Source organism: Lupinus angustifolius, chromosome LG20, assembly GCF_001865875.1.
Source record: "Lupinus angustifolius cultivar Tanjil chromosome LG20, LupAngTanjil_v1.0, whole genome shotgun sequence".
Classification (NCBI taxonomy): Eukaryota; Viridiplantae; Streptophyta; class Magnoliopsida; order Fabales; family Fabaceae; genus Lupinus; species Lupinus angustifolius.
The window spans coordinates 19587827-19606102 of NC_032028.1; the positions used below are offsets into that span (position 1 = coordinate 19587827).

General features: G+C 32.6%; 2 protein-coding genes across 3 annotated transcripts; one reads left to right on the forward strand and one right to left on the reverse strand.

Moving 5' to 3' along the window:
• LOC109336148 (UDP-glycosyltransferase 83A1-like) lies at window positions 6433-8582 on the reverse strand. The gene is made up of 3 exons (XM_019572560.1): window positions 8033-8582; window positions 7292-7558; window positions 6433-7155 (listed from the first exon to the last, which is right to left on the reverse strand). Exons 1-3 carry the CDS (start codon window positions 8526-8528, stop codon window positions 6539-6541), a joined length of 1380 nt encoding a protein of 459 aa, XP_019428105.1. The 5' UTR covers window positions 8529-8582; the 3' UTR covers window positions 6433-6538.
• Window positions 10120-17100, forward strand: LOC109336145 (ribosome biogenesis protein WDR12 homolog). 2 transcript variants are annotated; one of them, XM_019572556.1, is made up of 14 exons: window positions 10120-10359; window positions 10721-10818; window positions 11886-11992; window positions 12543-12578; window positions 12702-12787; window positions 13145-13203; window positions 13286-13396; window positions 14377-14499; window positions 15084-15227; window positions 15842-15950; window positions 16034-16170; window positions 16266-16301; window positions 16421-16517; window positions 16762-17100. In XM_019572556.1, exons 1-13 carry the CDS (start codon window positions 10191-10193, stop codon window positions 16511-16513), a joined length of 1308 nt encoding a protein of 435 aa, XP_019428101.1. In that variant the 5' UTR covers window positions 10120-10190; the 3' UTR covers window positions 16514-16517; window positions 16762-17100. The 2 variants fall into 2 exon arrangements, with proteins under 2 accessions (XP_019428101.1, XP_019428100.1); XM_019572555.1 differs by having other exon boundaries at window positions 16421-16514; window positions 16760-17100.

The window sequence follows — 18276 nt, forward strand, 5'->3', positions numbered from 1 at the left end:
AGAAAAATTAAAATTCAAAGAATCTGAACTGTAATATTAAAATTCAGTGCGAAAAATGTCAAAAAACTTTGATGAGGTGAAAAAGTACAATTATTCTTAGATTAATGGTAAACATTAAATTATATAGATAGATTAATGTAAAGAAATAATTTGAATGTGAAAAATGATTTCAATTTCATCTAACGTTCAATGACTATTACTTTTTTAAAAACACAAAACATAGATGTTGTAAACACTCAATTTTAGTGGGGTAGCGACATGAACCAATCACTAATTAATATTAAATTATTATTAGCATATAAAATATATAATATATAAAAAGTAGGAAGAAAAATATGTGAGGAGGAGGTGACATGTGACATGAAGGAAAAAATGTAAGGAGAAAGTGACATGTGGCATGAGGGACTCACAAAGTGACATGTGACATGAGGGAATGAGAAAGTGACATATGACATGAGAGAAGGAGAAAGTGACATGTGACATGAGAGAGTTTTTTTTTTATTATATTGTTAATAGAAATGTATATACTAATAGTGTGAAAGTTTTATATATTATCAGCTCATCGTTTACCATCAATTTGTAATTAGTATTGATTCTTCAACAAAAGTAATATAAACGAATGCTAAATGGTATACTAATTGTGTATAAATCTTTATGCTTATAGTGCATAAATATTATAATATTTTTATAATAAGAAAAAGCGCCACTTAGTGATAAGTTTGAGAATAGTTTTCAAGCTAATGTGCCATGGCATGATACTACGTAAGTACTATGAATTTATATTTTTTGTAAAAAGGAATAAGCTACTAAAGTTTACAACTAAAATGCAAAGAGATCCATATTCTCCCTCTTCAAATTTTGATGAGGAGCAAAATATCTCTTATTATTACACATTTACACTTGTAGTTTGCAACTTTTTAATTATTGATCATGTGAATATAATTGAAACCAAACGTTAGTAATGTAATTTTGAATGATATTTGGACATTATGGTGATTATGAATATGAACTTTGAAGGACCTTCACATGTGCCATTACAGGCTTTTCTGCCTATGTGGTTGATTAAGTAGGATGGCAATAATATTTTCTATATCTACAACCTAAAATGCATGCTTCATCAAACGGATCACCATTAACTACACTTGACCTTATATCTTGTTTGTGTTAAATATTTTTTATTATTATCAAGGATATTTTTCGCCCTATGATTAAGGAATTAATCCATTTCGGGGTTTGTGGTTGTGCCTCTCAACAAATATCGTTTACATGAATCAAACCATTGACATTTTTGTCATTTTGGGATCTAACAGAGCCTTACATTACTAAACGAATATTGTGATGATTGTTAAATTTTATTTTGAATAAATACAATTGATTTTGATTAAAACTTACTATACATGTTTTGAACTAAAACAAAAAACACATCCCATAACTTGGATAAAATATGATCTTAGTGCAAAATCATTTTTATTATAAAATTATCACAAATTCCAAACCACATTTATATATTCAAGGTGAGTTTAGATGGTTGAAAAAACAATCCCACAATAAGTCATGCCATAAAAATTTATTGTTAAGATTCAGGTTGAATGTTCTCAAAATAATTTTTTTAAGTGTAATATCTATATATTGGGTTTGGGCTACTTATTATGTGGAGAAATATCTAATTAGACAAAACTCACATGTCTCACTTAATCTAATGCATATGGGTCAAATGTAATAAGAGTGTGTAATTAATTTAGGCAAAAGGAGACAATAGAAAAGTGAGAGAAGACAAGAAAACTCAATCTGAAGGAACTAATAGTAGCTGTGGGAAACTCACGATTAAGGGTGGGAAACTCACGATTAAGGGTGGAAACAAGCCAGACCGCCTATCAGGGGCCTATTACCTGACCTATAATAGGCTAGGCTTTTTTCATGAACAGGTCAGACTCAGGCTTTCTAAAAAACCTATTTAGCTTAACATGTCAGACTTTAGGCCACCTAAAAGGTCTATTAAGCCTAACATGTCGGCATATTTAGTTATATTACATAATAATGTTGAAATTATACTATTTTAATATAAGTAATATTATTATATATGTGATATTAATATAAAATGGATATAAAAATATAATTTAATTATTAGAATTAGATGAGTCTAAATAAAAACAAGTCTATAAGCCCCTTAAAATGTAGATATGATAGCCTATTTCATGAGCATATAATATAATAGACCTTTAAACAGACTAACATGCTATGTCAGACTTTTAAACAAGCCAGACCTAGGCTTTGAATTTTTTTAAATAGGCTAACAGGTCAGGCCCAGTCTCCTATATGCTATATAAGCTGGGTCCGTTTAAGGCAAAGTCTGGCCTGACCTAGCATGTTTCCACCCTTACTCACGATTGCGACTTCGTTCACCGTTGGATCAAGCTGAAATTTGGAGAATAGATTTACAACTTCTGGTACTTCATTCTGAATAGTTGGATGGGGAAACGTCATCCAAGGTGGTAGAAAACGAGCTGTTACAACAACTATTTTTTATACAACTCTTTTGTTCTCATTTTCAAGCTTGTTGCTCTGTTGTATGCCCTATTATTGAGCATATGTTATGCTGTGTTTGGAGACACTCTTATATTCCTATATTGATCACAGTGGAGCTTGATTGACAGCCCGTGGTTTTTACTTCTCACATCAGGAAAGTTTTTCATGTTAAAAGTCTTTTATGTGTTCTTACTTACTGTCATTATTTGTTATTGCTCCTCATATATTCTACCAAGTTGGAGAAATTATTATCCATTACATATACTCTGTTAAATTTTTTTTCATTGTTATTGTGTTGAATTTCCCAGCACTATACACACAATATAAAGATTTATACACAATTATTATATCATTTACCGTTCATTTGAAAAGATAATTAAATATAATTAGTGGGTGATATAATGACATACATAATTCTATATATATTTAAAATTAGATATAAAGTTTTACTTTCAATACAAAGTTATATCAGACAACTCGACATATAGTTTTCGTTATAAATATAAAAATTAAAAGTAGAGTGAAGAGGAAAAGCCAAAATAAAGATTATAGAATTAGAAACCTGAGATACATGTATAATTTTAGTGGGTTGAATGGTGTAATATAGACACATATTTTGCTGTAACATCTTTTATTATGACACGTTACATTTTACCTCATAACTTCTATGTGTTGCATATCATCACCCGAGTCCAGTGAAGTTTTTATACTAATATATATCATTATATAATTTGTTTATAACTCTCTAGATACAAATTAAATATTATATTAAATCACATGCTTATAAAATTCTTTAAAGTTGTGGCAAATTTCAACAAGAACTAACAAACTTGATCAAAAAGTTTTAGATGGAAGGTTTTGAGAAGCACAAGAAAGTATTAAATTAATTCAAATCAATAGAAATTTTGTCATTTGTTTTTGAATAAAAAAGAGCAGTGGCAATTCTGCAGTAACCAGCATAATGAAGTGGCAATCTCTTTATGCCACATTACTTAAACCCATAATAACTTCCTCTGACTCCACAACTCAAAAAAACAAGACATCATTCACAAACATATTTGGCTTCCTCTCTCTCTCTTTCACTTGTAGTTGCCATGAGCATGATGAGTTTAAACACAAAGCAAAGTTACAAGCTTTCTGTGAAAAGAGCCACAAGAAGAGTTAGAAAACAACAACAAAGAAGAACAACAACAACAAACCCATCATTTTGCAAGGCTCCTAGAAGCTTCAAACACATCATGAAGTCCAAGCTTTCACAAAAACTGCATGCACTCAAGAATCTAGTACCTACCCACAATGGAGACATAGTGAAACCTTATCACTTGTTTCAGGAAACTGCTGATTATATTGTTTTGTTGAGGACCCGGGTCATGATTCTGCATAAGCTGATTGAGTTTTATGGGAACAACCATGAGCATGAAAATGCTCTATTGTTATAGCTTCACTCTTTTAATGGTTCTTAACTCCTTTTATCTGTCCCTATTTTTTATTAATGTTTTATGATTTTATCATTTTATTGGTGAAGAACAAAAGATAAGTGGGAAAAAAGTAGATCTTTGTTCTTGTAGTATTTCTTTTACTACGATTTTTTAAGATTTGGGTGGCTAATTTGTTTTGTAGAAGAAAAGGGAAGTAAAAGTTGAAAATTTGTAAAAAAATCTGATGCATGTGTAGCCATTTTACATTTTTGTGGTTTCCTTAGTATCATCATTGCCAATTTAGCATTGAATTGTGCTTCCTTCATTCAATCTTAAACCAAAAATGACACATTTAATTACACTCTTAATCAAAGCCAAGATATCTTTTACTTTGTTTTTTGTTTGTTTGATTAGAAGTTTAGAAGTTAGAACACTCATCAGTAGATGTACATGTTTTCAATCAAGTCATATTTTTCAGAATCCTGAAATAATTCCTCATATAGAGAGGAGCATTCTAATTCACAACATAGTGAAATATGATTAGATTTTTTTGGACAAATATCTACTTTCTCGAATTATATGTATCTCAAACCATATAATGTGATATATTAATTAAAAAATTAAATACTTATTATTTTTTTATTTTTACTTCATGACAGAAGTAGAAATCATATCCTTGTCCCTTATTTATACCTATAAAACCAAAGCAACAACTTGTTGTGATGTTGATTTAAGAGAATGGGCTAGTGTATGGCAGACACTAAAAAGATAGAAAAAAGGCAAGTATGCACATAATGCAAGAGCATGTCATAGAAGACAATGACTCTGGCAAAATAATGGGACATGCATGCTGATGTTTCAGATAATATATGGATGACATAGACAGCAACATCCTCATTCCTAGCCTATATGTGAGAAATGAGAACATGTTGTGATTGTCATGATATTCACACACGTTCATTGAAGTTGTTAATGAACCCATGTGCAAAATCAATGATTTAAGTGCTGTTTCTCTATATAGAATGGATATCACCATGTGTGTGTAATTTCCCATCCCACCTGCAAATTCTGGCCTAAAAAACTCAACCAATTAACACGCAAATGTTGCAAATGTTCACGTGGGCTACATCTTTTCACTATGTACCTTTGTCCTATGTATCTTATACTTTCATTTTTGTAGTTATTGTTGTTCCTCATGCAATCTTCTATCCTAAAAAGTTTGTTACTCTATACAATATTTATTATGATGGGTTAAAAAATATATACTGAAATTAAAATTTTAAAAGTTTGGTATTTTTTTGATCAATCACAAGTAATGATACACAGAGTGGGAGGACTAAAAATGTGTTCCCATAATATTTTGGTGTTCAAAAACTGTTTACTCATGGAAGATAACTTTTTTAACTACCCTTACTTTGAGTAATGAGTAGTACTATATTTATTATATCCCATCTAAAGCAGGAACTTTATTTTACATTAAATTTAATGTTTGGCAGTGAAGTAACAATTTTATTTTTTATAAGTTTTAATTAGTTATTGTTAGCGAGGTTAGACTTGGGTTGATCTACCAAGAAGTCCAAAATAGTTGATAGAGTTGTCTCACTCAATTTATAAAAAAAAAGTGTTTCTAATATTAGGGTATCATTCATTTTAAGGACCCTTTACGTCTAGAAAGTGTTTAATCTTTGGCTGCATTGATGGATGAATTTATATAAATAAAATTGAGACTTCGATTTATCCAATTCATTGTTGCATGTTTCTGGATTTGGTATACCAAGGTTCTTGTAATAACAATATAAAAGTGATTAATTGCATGAATTCGATACAAAATATTTGACAATGAATCGAACCAACTTGGTAAGTATTCGAAATTTGACTTGTTATTTAGCTCGATAATTTAGTGCATGAATCAAATGTGCAAAATTTAAGTTGAAAATTGACCTCGTTAAATAAACGAGCCAAACTTGAGCTGGATATAATCCGACTAGTTAGGTTTATGAGTTACTTCGATATATATATATATATATAATATAAACTATTTTTTATGTTTATTGTTATTATATATAAACAAGATTATATTTATATATAACATTTTTTTTTAGTAATTTAAAAAATGAATTAATTATTTGAGTTGTCAAAATGAATCAATTCGAACTGAATCGAATAGTTCGCAAACTTAAATCAAACCAAACTCGAGCTAAAAAAATAACATGTACTGAACTCGAATCGAGTTTCGAGCTGAACAAATCCTTATTGAGCTGAACTCTAGTTCAACTCGGTTCGAGTCGTTTCCGGCCCTAAGCACACCAAAACTAATACACCGAACCCTTTAACTATCATCTAATTCTCCATTCGGTTGCTGCAGCACTATACTGCAGGATGGATTGGTCTGTTTAGGCTTTTATCTAATGGAAATGGTTTTAGTACAATAGAACTAGGAAAAGAGAGGAAAATGGTACAAAAAGTAAAATGGCGACCCATAGGTTCGCACCTATTTGGGTATGAGGAGGATAGATGTAGAGCACAAAGTAATTAAGAAAAAACAAGATTTTGAAAGTTAAATATGGACAATACTCATAATTTGTAACTCGATTTTATGATTTGATCCACCTGATGAAATCATCTAGATTTTTGTTTGATAAACCACCCTCTCTAGTGCTGTTTTGGATATTTTCCTTGAGACTTGCAGCATTTGCTTTCAAATGTTTATCATTCAAAAGCTGCTCAATTTTGCTTCTAATTTCACCTTGTGTGATTATACCACTTCCATCATGTTCAAGCCCAAGTCCAATCTTCCAAACATCACAAATATAACTCTTATTTAAGAACTGATCAGCAAAATAAGGCCAGCACAAGATTGGTATTCCATTGCTTACACTTTCCATTGTGGAGTTCCAACCACAGTGACTTATGAAGCAAGCAATTGAAAAATGGCTCAGAATTTTCTGTTGTGGTGTCCAACCCACCATTCTACCGCGGTCACATACCCTTTCTTCAAATCCATCAGGGTATGCATGCTTTGTCCCTTCTTTGATTTCTGGCTGCACAACCCAAAGAAAGGGCCTATTGCATAACTCAAGTCCCAAACACAATTCTTGGAATTGTGTAGTGTTGAAAGTTGTGAAGCTTCCAAATGCAACATATATGACCGAACGCGGCGATTGTTCTTCTAACCACTTCAAACAAGTCACATCTTGAGGCCAGAAGTTGCCTGCAGAGATAGACAGATGCAGAAAATATAAGAGAGGAACCAAGTATATAGAAAAGTAGATATGTGTAGTATATCAAATATTGTTTGTTAAATATAATCAATTTTGAAAGCATATGGAAGTGTGAGGCAAGCTTGCCTAAGGAGCTTCCAAGCTGATTTTTTGACAAAAGTGGCCCTATAGGAATGATTTGTGGAGCCAGAGAAAATGCAGCAGATTCAAGCTCATAAGCTGAATTGCAAAGAAGCCATTGAGTTTTTTGCATAGATTTTATGTTTTTCACCATAAGTTGAAAAATATGCTTCTGAGTTGTCTTGTTCCCCAAGCAAAGCCAGACAAGTTTTTCTGTACTTACACTAGGCATTGTTGGTGATAGCTGAATCACCTTTTTTTCAAGTGGAGTTCCTGTATAATTTAATGTAGATTAAGACATGATAACTAAATAGTATTGTAGCTTAATTTCAGGAGTTATGACAAAAGTTTTATGCCCACTAAGGAATGCTAATTGGAGTATGAATGGAAGTGTGTCTTAAGTTCATCTCAAGACAAATTAGCAAGAGTAGTAGCCCAACAAGTATTTAAGTGTGCCTAGAAAAATAAGGATAAGGCCGGCAATGTGAGACTTATTTCCCAACATATCCCTTCACTGAAGCCTGCCGAACCAGGCAAACGTTTAACTTTGATCCATGATTAAATGACATCTCTTGGCCTATGACAACCAAAGAGAAGTTGAACTATGACTCTGATACCATATTAAAGTTTTATCTCAAAATCAATTGACAATGAGATGAGAAGCCTAACAAATATTTAAACCAGGCCTACGAGAACGAGGCCGACGATGCAGTACTTACATCCCAACAATATGAAGTTTGAACTCACCATCTTTGTCAATGATTCCATTCTCAATCAAGTTTGGAATGCTCAATCCTAACACCAACATAGCTGCTGCTGCAGGACAGAACGCGGCGCGCGAAATTCCATTCTTCTCTGCAATATCAAGGGCCCATCCAATGCTCTGATCAGCAAGAACACATGTAATATTTTCACATTCTGATCCACTATTGATGCTTTCAATTAGCTCCTCAACTTTCTTTGGCATAAACTTCAACACTGCTTCAGATGATTTCCCTGGCCTTTTCCTATCCTCTTGAGATTCTAATCCATCAGGTATACATACTAGACAAATTTGTGATATCAAATGATCATCATGGTTTGTACTAGGAAATGCACTCATGATACTCTTATGGTTATGTTCAGTGTTTACAAAAGTTACTTTGATACCTTGTTTAACTAAAGAAAGTGAAAGTTCCATTAGAGGAATCACATGCCCTTGTACAGGGTAAGGCACAACCAGAACATGTGGCTTTGCCATCATAGATTTTTCCCTTTTCACTTAGTACTTGGTATATATTATCAAACTTAAGGACCATTTCATTGTTTATAAATTATATACATCATTATTGTGATTACATTATGTTTAGTACCAATATAGCTGACACCACTATAACTATCATTGCAATATGTTCATATACACTTCCAAAATCACAACACTTTCTACAGTAGTTATAGTTGTGCTGCCTCTATCCAAAGGGTATTATATACTCTGAATGAAAAGGTTGTTTGCTAAATAAATTATAAAATATTTTGCAGTCAAATAAAAAAATAGAAGAAATATGAACTCCTATATTAAGAATGATTTATTGGTACAATAATCATATGTGTGGAGATAGATATGAAGGGGAATTATTGGTTCATGTTTTGGATTCAACAATTTGTGAGTGTAGCTAACTCAACTATTCCAATTAATGGTGAATTAATGTATATTTTTTGTTTTATTATACTTATGTTATAAAAATGCAAATACTTAGTCTTTTCTTTCACTCTCTTAACTTGAGTGGTGTTTGGAACTAAGTAATGTTTTGACATTCTTGGGAATGTGATATTCTCATGTTTGGTATAAGGTTTAGAAAAAAATGTGAGAGAAAGTAAAACTCTAAGGAATATTGATTTGTGAATTAAGTGAGAATGTTGTATTCCTACATTTTTAGATGAGAATATTGGACATGGGATTGTTACATTTTTATGTGGAATGTTACATTTCTAATCTCTTATTTTAATGAAAAGTATACCAATCTCATTCAGAGGAATGTTTCATAAGAAAATAAGACAACTAAACACTTGAATGAAACTTACCTAAGGATCACATTCTAAAATTTCACATTCTAAGGAGTATGCTAAATTAAAATTATTGTATCATCTAGACATTTACTCTTTTCCTCACTACTCTATTATCTTCTCTATGTTATTTCATTGTTTTTTTCTATGTCACTTCAAACTCCATAATTAAAATTATTGATGTTGGATAATTATGATTAAAAAGTTATGGCTTACTTGTTAATATATAAATATAAATGAAGTGGTTAATTCATTTTAATATTAACAATTACTTTTTTATTTAGATCAAACTATACTTACATTTTTTCATTATCTTTTAAATATTACTAACAAAGTATTGGTCTATTATGGTAAGACTATATTGAATCCCCAAAGTTTCAATGTTTGATTCTTAGGAGTAACACTGGTTGGAATAGACAACTACGTACCTCAAAAGTGATTAATTTCTTATCGAAAAAGGTGAAAAATATCATTGGTAGTACCAAAATGATCTTTTAAATATATTACACCCATCTAAATATCATTCTAACGTGTAACTGTCATTCCCAATAAGTATCACTCATAGAAATCGAATCATTTACCTTTTGGTCATCATGATTAGCAGGATCTCATACCATAAGATCATTTTTTTTTTGGTAATGATTTATAAAACATTAAAAACGTTAAGAAGCATGCATATAAATAATGTGTAAAAAAAGATGATACAATAAATGAGTAACTTATTCTTTAAACATTAAGTTGGAATGAAACGATGTCGTATGGTATAAAACCCTTATTAACAATTTATGAAACGTTAAACCCTAATCCCTCAACTTCATTCCTCTTCTCTTCTCTCTGCGCAGTGTGAAGGAAAGGAACAAAGATGAATAACGGCGAAGAGGGTAGTGAAGGAACCTCAAGAAGGATCCAAGTACGTTTCATAACTAAGTTAGATGCTCCATTCAAAGTTCCACCCACCGTCATCGCCATCCCCGCCGATCTCTCACGGTTTGGTCTCTCCTCCGTCGTCAACGGTCTTCTACAAGCCGCCGGTATTAAACCATGCCCATCATTGAAAAATTCAATTTTGAAACTCTTTTTGATTTATTTATATGTTTATTTAAGTTAGTTTGAGTAAATTGCCTCTTTGGGTCTGTTGGGTTTCGGAGGGGAATGAATGGAAAGGGAAGGATTCGGAGCTAATACATAAGTGTATTTCATGTCTCCCGAGATTTTCTTTTCCTTCCAGTACCCTCAAAAAAATCAACTCGCAAATGGGTTCTTAGTGACGGGTTCAAATCCTGAAGTAGTCTCTCTGTTTGAGGGATAATGCTGCCTAGACCCCACTCGGTGGAAGTTTCGTGTAGTAGACTATACTTTTTTATTTATTTAATTTAGTTACTTTGTGTGTAGATGCTGACCATGAAGCTGAACCCTTTGATTTTTTGATTGATGGGGAGTTGGTTCGTATGTCGCTTCAGCAGTTTCTTCTTGCCAAGGGAATCTCTGCGGTAATTTTCTTCCTACAAGTCCTATGACATGCTTCTTTAGCCTTTTTAAAAAAAGTGATTTTATGAGTAGTTGCAAAATATTGCTTCTCGAACTAGTTGAATTTCAGCGACTTATGCTATTTTGTAAAAGCTACACCTAGCAAATGTGTAAGGAATCACATAGAGTTGTTCTAGTTGGATTGTCTTCAACTGTAGATGTAGTGGGTATTCATTCTGACCCACTTAAACTAAGGACTCTACTTATCAAATAATAGTGTGACACATATCTTCTCTCCATTGGAGAAGTCTCCTTTAGTATGACCCATTATCTCAAAAGTGGAGGTAACAATAATTCTACCAATTTCTGGAGTAGTTGGACATTATGTTCATTGCTCAACCAGGCAACTGACTGGTTTGACCTAAAAAAAGTCACCAGAAAATGGTGGAACCACCTTAGGTTTTCATCAATTGAAAAAACTGCAGTGTAATATGATTTTAATATATAATAATAAAATGTGACTATTTTGGGGGGTTGCGGGGGACTTTAGATTCTGAATCAGGTTTCATCGAATGTTAACCTGGGATTAGATGTCTAGAAAATGTCCATGGGATTCCAATGAACCATTCTCATTATGTATTTGTCGTCAAGATTGCCCTTTGATGGTGTGTGCTGCATAAAATGTCTATAAGTGTTATGCTTCTGATGGTAATATTAGATAATTTCAAATTTGATGGTTGAAGTACTGTGGATTTTGGAATTATTGTAATGGAAGCTTTGACAATAATATAATTGGTTGTCAAAATGGGTATGAATGTTATATCAGCATGACTGATAGAGTTGTTGGTGATAATTGGCAATTGCACTGTACTTTATTGTAGTGCTGACTGTTGTTCAGTTGTACCTGGATCAACTGCATAGTTGACTTTTTATGATAATTGATTCCTATAGGTATATTCAACTATCAACGTTTTCACCTAAACGCAGAAAGCTGATACTCATGAGCATTTTGCACTTATATGAATTATATGCGAGTTATTTGTGAATTTTGAATTAAACAAAATCTGAGGTTATGAATGATCAATTATAGGAAAGAATATTGGAAATTGAGTATGCAAGGGTTGTGGCCCCACGAAAGGAGGAAGACCCTTCATTACATGATGACTGGGTCAGTGCTGTTGATGGTTCTTCTTCTCGGTAAGCTTGTAAATGTCTTTTATTTTGATAGAACTTTTCTCAAAGGTTATTTATATTTATTCGGTCTTTCCATAGTGGTCCAAATTTGACTGTTCAATTATCGTCGTGAGCAACTTCAATTATTTGTATGAGGAGAGGAATCCCTTTTACTTTACCTTTAGATTCTGAAGGATTTTACTGAGGTCGAATTTATGTTATCGTGGTTGGTTTTTATTCGCTTGGTTGATCATACTTGAATCTTTGTTAAAATTAGTATTGATCACATCATAATTATTCAGAGTCAGTCCACTATGTAAGGTTATTAGCACTGTGGTGAATGGCAGTAGTCAGAGGATATAACCTAACCCTGCTTGTGAATAGACTGTTTACATGTTTGGGCATTGATGAAGGAGTGTTTTTTTATAGCATCTTGATTGTTTAGCCCATGATATTGTGTTTGTTTCACCGTTTAAATTATCAGATTTTTGGTTGTTTTACCAAGTTACTTGATTTTTTTGTTCTGGATGTCCCCCTGTAAGAAATTATGTTGACAGTTTTACTATTTCTGCAGGTTCTTTTTGACTGGATGTTATGATGGTTTAGGGAGGTAATAGTCTTCAATGGGTTGTTGTCCTAGAGTTATTGGCATATTTTATGACTGCATGACATTATCAATCGATTACTTTTTCCTTCTACTGAACTTCACTGATATGGATAAATTATATTGTAGGGTATGGAAAAGTGCTGGGTTATGTACCCATATTTTAGAGGGACATAGCGATGCTGTGACTTCTGTTAGTATCATTAATCCAGAAGGTATTTTTTTCTGTGCTTCCCATTTATCAAATTTTAGTAGAGATGCTAAACCTTTTTTCTCTTCCCGTTCCTTTCTAAGATGGAGATGATTATGAGTTTTTGTGACATTAGTTAGTTTTTGAAGGTCTCAATTTCCTTCAAATCTTGATTTCATTATCGGAGGACAAGATAAACATGTTCAGTTTGCTTTAATGTGCATCATAGGTCAATGATGCGTTTTCATGTTTATATCAAGAAAGCTTGTTACAAACATTTGTGCACATTTCTCTGTGTATTTGATGTCAGTGTTCCACAATGTAGAGGCAGAACTTTATTTAATTTGTTTTGAGTTTTCAATGTTTGTGCTATTATTATCAGATGTGGAAACTGTTACATTAGCTACTGCTTCGAAAGACCGGACACTGAGGCTATGGAAGGTAACTAAAAGACATTACTGAGCTACAATGCTTTATGCCAAGCTTTTGCTGACTATTTTATAAATTCCCTTTGTTATGAAAGCTCAATATCGATGAGGATACCAACTATTCTACGAAGATCAGGGCTTTCAAAATCTTACGTGGTCATAAGGCTTCTGTACAGAGTGTTGCAGCTCAGACTTCTGGAGAAATGGTTTGTGCTTCTTTTCTTCCTATTTTTGGTTTGTCTACCCTAAATCTCTCCCTAGGTAGTCGATGGTGGCAAATAGCCCCACTACCGCGACAGAGCGGTACCCTCAGCTACGAGAATGTCAGTTACGCCACTTTATTTGGTGGCAGCCAACATGGCCTCATTTGTGGTGAAAATCACGGCTTTAGTGGCCCTGTTGCAGCTGTGACTGGGATGATAACCCATAAAAGGAAACCCGTGTGTCTGCAATCTGGTCACGACATGCCCAGAACGAAGGTGCCCTATTTTTTTCCAAAACGACACATTCTAATGAGAGCTAAAGTGCTTTTTATAAAACCCAAGCCAATCGGTGTGCTAGGACTAATACATAGCAGACTCTATTCTCTACTGATGAAGTGTGTTCTGTGCGATCATTACCATGCTCTGTGTTTTGTCTTTTATTACCTAGGCAATCATAAATTATGCTACTGTGTCACTTCCCAATATGCCACTTCAACATTAATTATCCACTTTAGAATGGACAACATACTTTTAAGTGCTCCGTATTTAAATCCCCATATGTTTTTTCATATACACATAATCCACACAGTGCAATTTTCTCCACCCACAACCCATCCCTCTCTTCTTCCACTTCACACACTTCTAGCTTCTTCTGCAACTGTGAGGCTTTCATCTTCTTTTTTCACCCCTTCTAAACTAATTTTAGTTCTATTGGATTTGAATGTCAATGAAAATATTATTAAAACTAAAATTATGAATATGTATTTAATTATGTATTTATTTTTAGTTTGATCATCTGTATGTGTAATATAGTACTTACATTGTTCCTAAATGTTCCATAGCGGCCATCCCGCTATAGTATTTTTGGGGTCGGCTTCTCCAATCTGCTATTTGGGATTGACTACTTAGATCTCTCCTTATTTCATGTATAGTGTAATGATGGTTTATGACATCATTTTTATTCTGTTGTTACATATACTTAGGTTTGTTCGGGTTCTTGGGATAGCACCATCAATTTGTGGAAAACTGATGATTTTAGTACTGAAGATGACCAAGTATCTAAGAAGAGAAATGTTGGAGGTCATGCTGAGGAGTCTCAGTTAGAGGTTTGTATAAGTTCCTTGCACCTTATTTTTTCACTTTGGTTGAAATTGTAATCTGTTAAGTAACAAATATTTTTGCTCCCCTTATTTTGTATTTAGAAATCTGTTTTAACTTCTGAAATCAATAAAGATGCCGAGTGAGTGAGTGACATGTCTTTCGCTGAAGTGTTGTAATCACTGTTTTTAATAGTGGATCAAACTGCCAGCTAGTCTGATTAACTGGTGTTAAATCCAATGAACCGGTAACAAACCAGTCAAGTTGTGTGAGCCGTCCGTTTCGTGGAGACACAAAAAAATTAAGAAAGTATAAACCGCTTCCATATGTTAAATTTTTCTACTGGTTAAAAGCTAATATTTATGCTGGTACCAGGCGGTGGAAGGAAGATGTTTTTGAAACTATAATAGTAGGAATTTGGTGGAAACGAACTAACATGTTCCTAGTTTTCTTTAATATGATTGTAATTATTTGTAGGTTCTGTAACTATTTGTTCTCTTAATGGGCGTTTCCTTCCCTTTTGATATACTATTCTGCATTTTTGTTTAATACTTTATCAAGTTTTCATCAATTATACTCTGTTGTATCATAGGGAGCGGCTTTCACAACCCTTGTGGGCCACACACAGTGCGTATCTTCTGTGCTTTGGCCACAACGAGATTCAATCTATTCTGCATCGTGGGATCATTCTATAAGGAAATGGGATGTTGAGACAGGAAAAAACTTGTCAGATATAGTAAGTTTACAATTTGCTTCTCTCTCTCCCTATCTCTTGTCCCTTGTTGAAATTGTAGACTTCTGAATTTTTAAGTTTTTCTCTTTAGATCAAGCTTTATGTACAGTTACTCTTCTTTGCTCTGCCTTTGATCCTGCTGATTATTATTCCTTTTTTGTTGTTATGAATATCAAAGCTCTGTTTTTTATCTCACATTCGTTTGTTATCTAAATTATTTGTTTCTACGCAAGATTTTGCCTAACCTTTTCATCTTGTATGTACTTGTTCTCCAACAATTTTTATTCAGGTGATTGATGATTTTGCATTGTAGTCCATAGGTATCGTGTTATAAAGCAATTATGGCTTTGGTTATGAAGTTTCTAGAATCTCCTTAATGCTCTTTTATCTTAAAACCTACTTGAGTGCTTACCACGGAGGAAATAAAACCGTGTCCATTGGTATAAAGCTGATTCATTACTATAGATGCAAAGTCTTATGATTAATTGATTGTCTATTTTTTGTTCTCTTTCATTTATTGTCTGCAATTGTTTGTTTCACCTAGTACTCTTGAAACATAGTATTCACTACATTAAATAATTTATTTCTAATCTGAGTACATTTTCCTCCATGTATAGTTCTGTGGGAAGGCTCTCAACTGCCTTGATATTGGTGGGGAAGCTTCTGCTCTGATTGCTGCCGGAGGTTCTGATCCTGTTATAAGGATCTGGGATCCTCGTAAGCCAGGTCTGTTAAAGCAAATAATAATTCCCTATCACACAGATCGTCACGTTCATGCGATCTTATAAAATGGTTTCTATTTTCTGCAGGCTCATCTGCTCCTGTTTTTCAGTTTGCTTCTCATACTTCTTGGATCTCGGCTTGCAAATGGCATGCTACCTCTTCATTTCATTTACTTTCTGCATCCTATGATGGTAAAGTCATGTTATGGGATCTGAGAACTGCGGTAATCTATCATTCTTTTACCATGTAAACTATCCTCTAGTGATTATATATCATCTGGGTTTTTAGCGCTGATAAATTTCTCCATCAATGTTTCAGTGGCCTCTCTCTGTCATTGAGTCACACAGCGACAAGGTATAAACTTATCTTTTGATTATTCACCTGGAAAAGAAAAATACCCCTCTAATATCTTTGTTTTACTCTTTAGAAGACCCAAATTGACTGGTAATAAAAATGTCATTTCTTTAATTCAGGTACTGTGTGCTGACTGGTGGAAAGGTAACAGTGTTATCAGTGGTGGAGCAGACTCAAAACTTTGCATTTCTTCACAAATTCCAGTACAATGAGGTAATAATATGATTAGTTATTTTAAGCTTCAATATTGGATTGTATTCTTAGTTCTCTCTCCATATGTTTTTTTTCCTATTGTTTTATTTTTTCTTTTAATAATTTGTAAAAACATCTTTGTTATTTTTTTGTGAAAGAATCTTTGTTATTTTTGTGAAAGAATCTTTGTTGTCCATTAAAAGAATACCAATGCATAAGTTCACTTGACACATCAATTTGACTGTGCTTTCTACTCATACTTGCAGGTATTTTGGTGTGCTATTGAGTTGAAGTTTTTAGAAAGGGAAGTTACTGATGAAGTTATGATTCATTAATCTAGAGCAATTTGAAGGCTTAGTGCATGACAAAGTAATATTGGTGGGTGAGAAGATGCTTTTAATCAGACACTTATTTTTCTGGAGATGGTGGGATATACAAGCAGATATTTACTATCACTAAGGAAATGATCAAGTTTTTGGTCATTTTTGTCTTATGGCATAAGTGGCAAGTCTTATAAAGTGTTATGAGAAATCTTATTTAACTAGCTATGGATGTAAAACATTTATAAAATTATGAATATCTTTTTGGATTCATTCTGCATGCCAAATCTGCAAACATTTTGCTTATTTGTGTAGTACAATTTCTTTAACATTTGGGTTATAACAATGACAAAAAGAAGAATGTATGAGTTTTATATAATGTCAATGTCTGTCTCACAAAGTGTGCCACTTCATGTGAACTGCTTGTTATTGGTTTAAAAAATATATTTAAATTAAAATTTTAATAATTAATTATTTTTGGACTAATTATAAGTAGTAACACATTAAGTGATAGATTGTTTTGGGACAACATATATCCACCCATGAATAGTGGATAATGTATTGATTGTGATAAATCTTTATACTGACAATGTATAAATATTATACCTTAAGACAGAAACTGAAGATAAATTATGTGGTTGTTCTAGACAAATGATCAATTGTCCTGGATCTCATAACATCTAAAAAAACCAAGTTAGCAATAGTTGAAGAGTCTATCTCCACCTCAATATTTTGGTCCCCAAACTCAGCCATTCTTAGCCCACACAAGAGATTCCATAGATCTCAGCATTGTATGTGGTTCAAACACTAAATTCCACCAAAAGATTTTGAATCCTCTCAGCTATTGTTGATATTTTTTTAACAATAAAAAACAACTAATTTAAGCTCCAAATGCATTTGAAACCTAAATAATCATTTGAATTGCTCTTCCACCCAAATTGATTAATTAAAGAGTATAAAATTTATGGACTGTCACTTTAAAGATTTATACACATGCATTTTATCATCCACTATTTATTTAGATTACTTTTTTAAAAAGTCAATAACAATTAAATATCAATAGTAGATAATGTAATGTCAATGTATAAAACTCATACGCTATTAGTGCATATATCTTTTTCTCTTTATTAAATCATTAAAAGCCTCCTAGCCAACTGAATCTGCATGTGATTTTAGTCAACAAACAAATTAATTACTGGTTAATATAAAAGTTAGTTATTAATTACGTGATAATAATATGCATTTATTTTTTATTCTTAATTATTAAATGTTTTTATTTTTACTATAATATTTGTTTTTACCGAATGATGAGAATTACTAAAGTGATAACAAATCTTATATAAAAACAGTGAGAACAATAAATTTGGGTCTTACAACAAATTATAAATTGATTATGATTAAAAATTGTTATTAGTTACATGATGTTAGGTGCCTATATTTTTTAATCTTGATCATTCAAATAA

Coding starts and splice junctions, on each gene's coding strand:
- LOC109336148 (XM_019572560.1), bottom strand. CDS start 8,528: ATGATGGCAAAGCCACATGTTCTGGTTGTGCCTTACCCTGTACAAGGG. Junction 7,559..8,032: donor TGGAATCATTGACAAAGATG/GTGAGTTCAAAC, acceptor TAAATTATACAG/GAACTCCACTTGAAAAAAAG. Junction 7,156..7,291: donor TCAGCTTGGAAGCTCCTTAG/GCAAGCTTGCCT, acceptor CTATCTCTGCAG/GCAACTTCTGGCCTCAAGAT.
- LOC109336145 (XM_019572556.1), top strand. CDS start 10,191: ATGAATAACGGCGAAGAGGGTAGTGAAGGAACCTCAAGAAGGATCCAA. Junction 10,360..10,720: donor CGGTCTTCTACAAGCCGCCG/GTATTAAACCAT, acceptor CTTTGTGTGTAG/ATGCTGACCATGAAGCTGAA. Junction 16,302..16,420: donor TTGAGTCACACAGCGACAAG/GTATAAACTTAT, acceptor TCTTTAATTCAG/GTACTGTGTGCTGACTGGTG.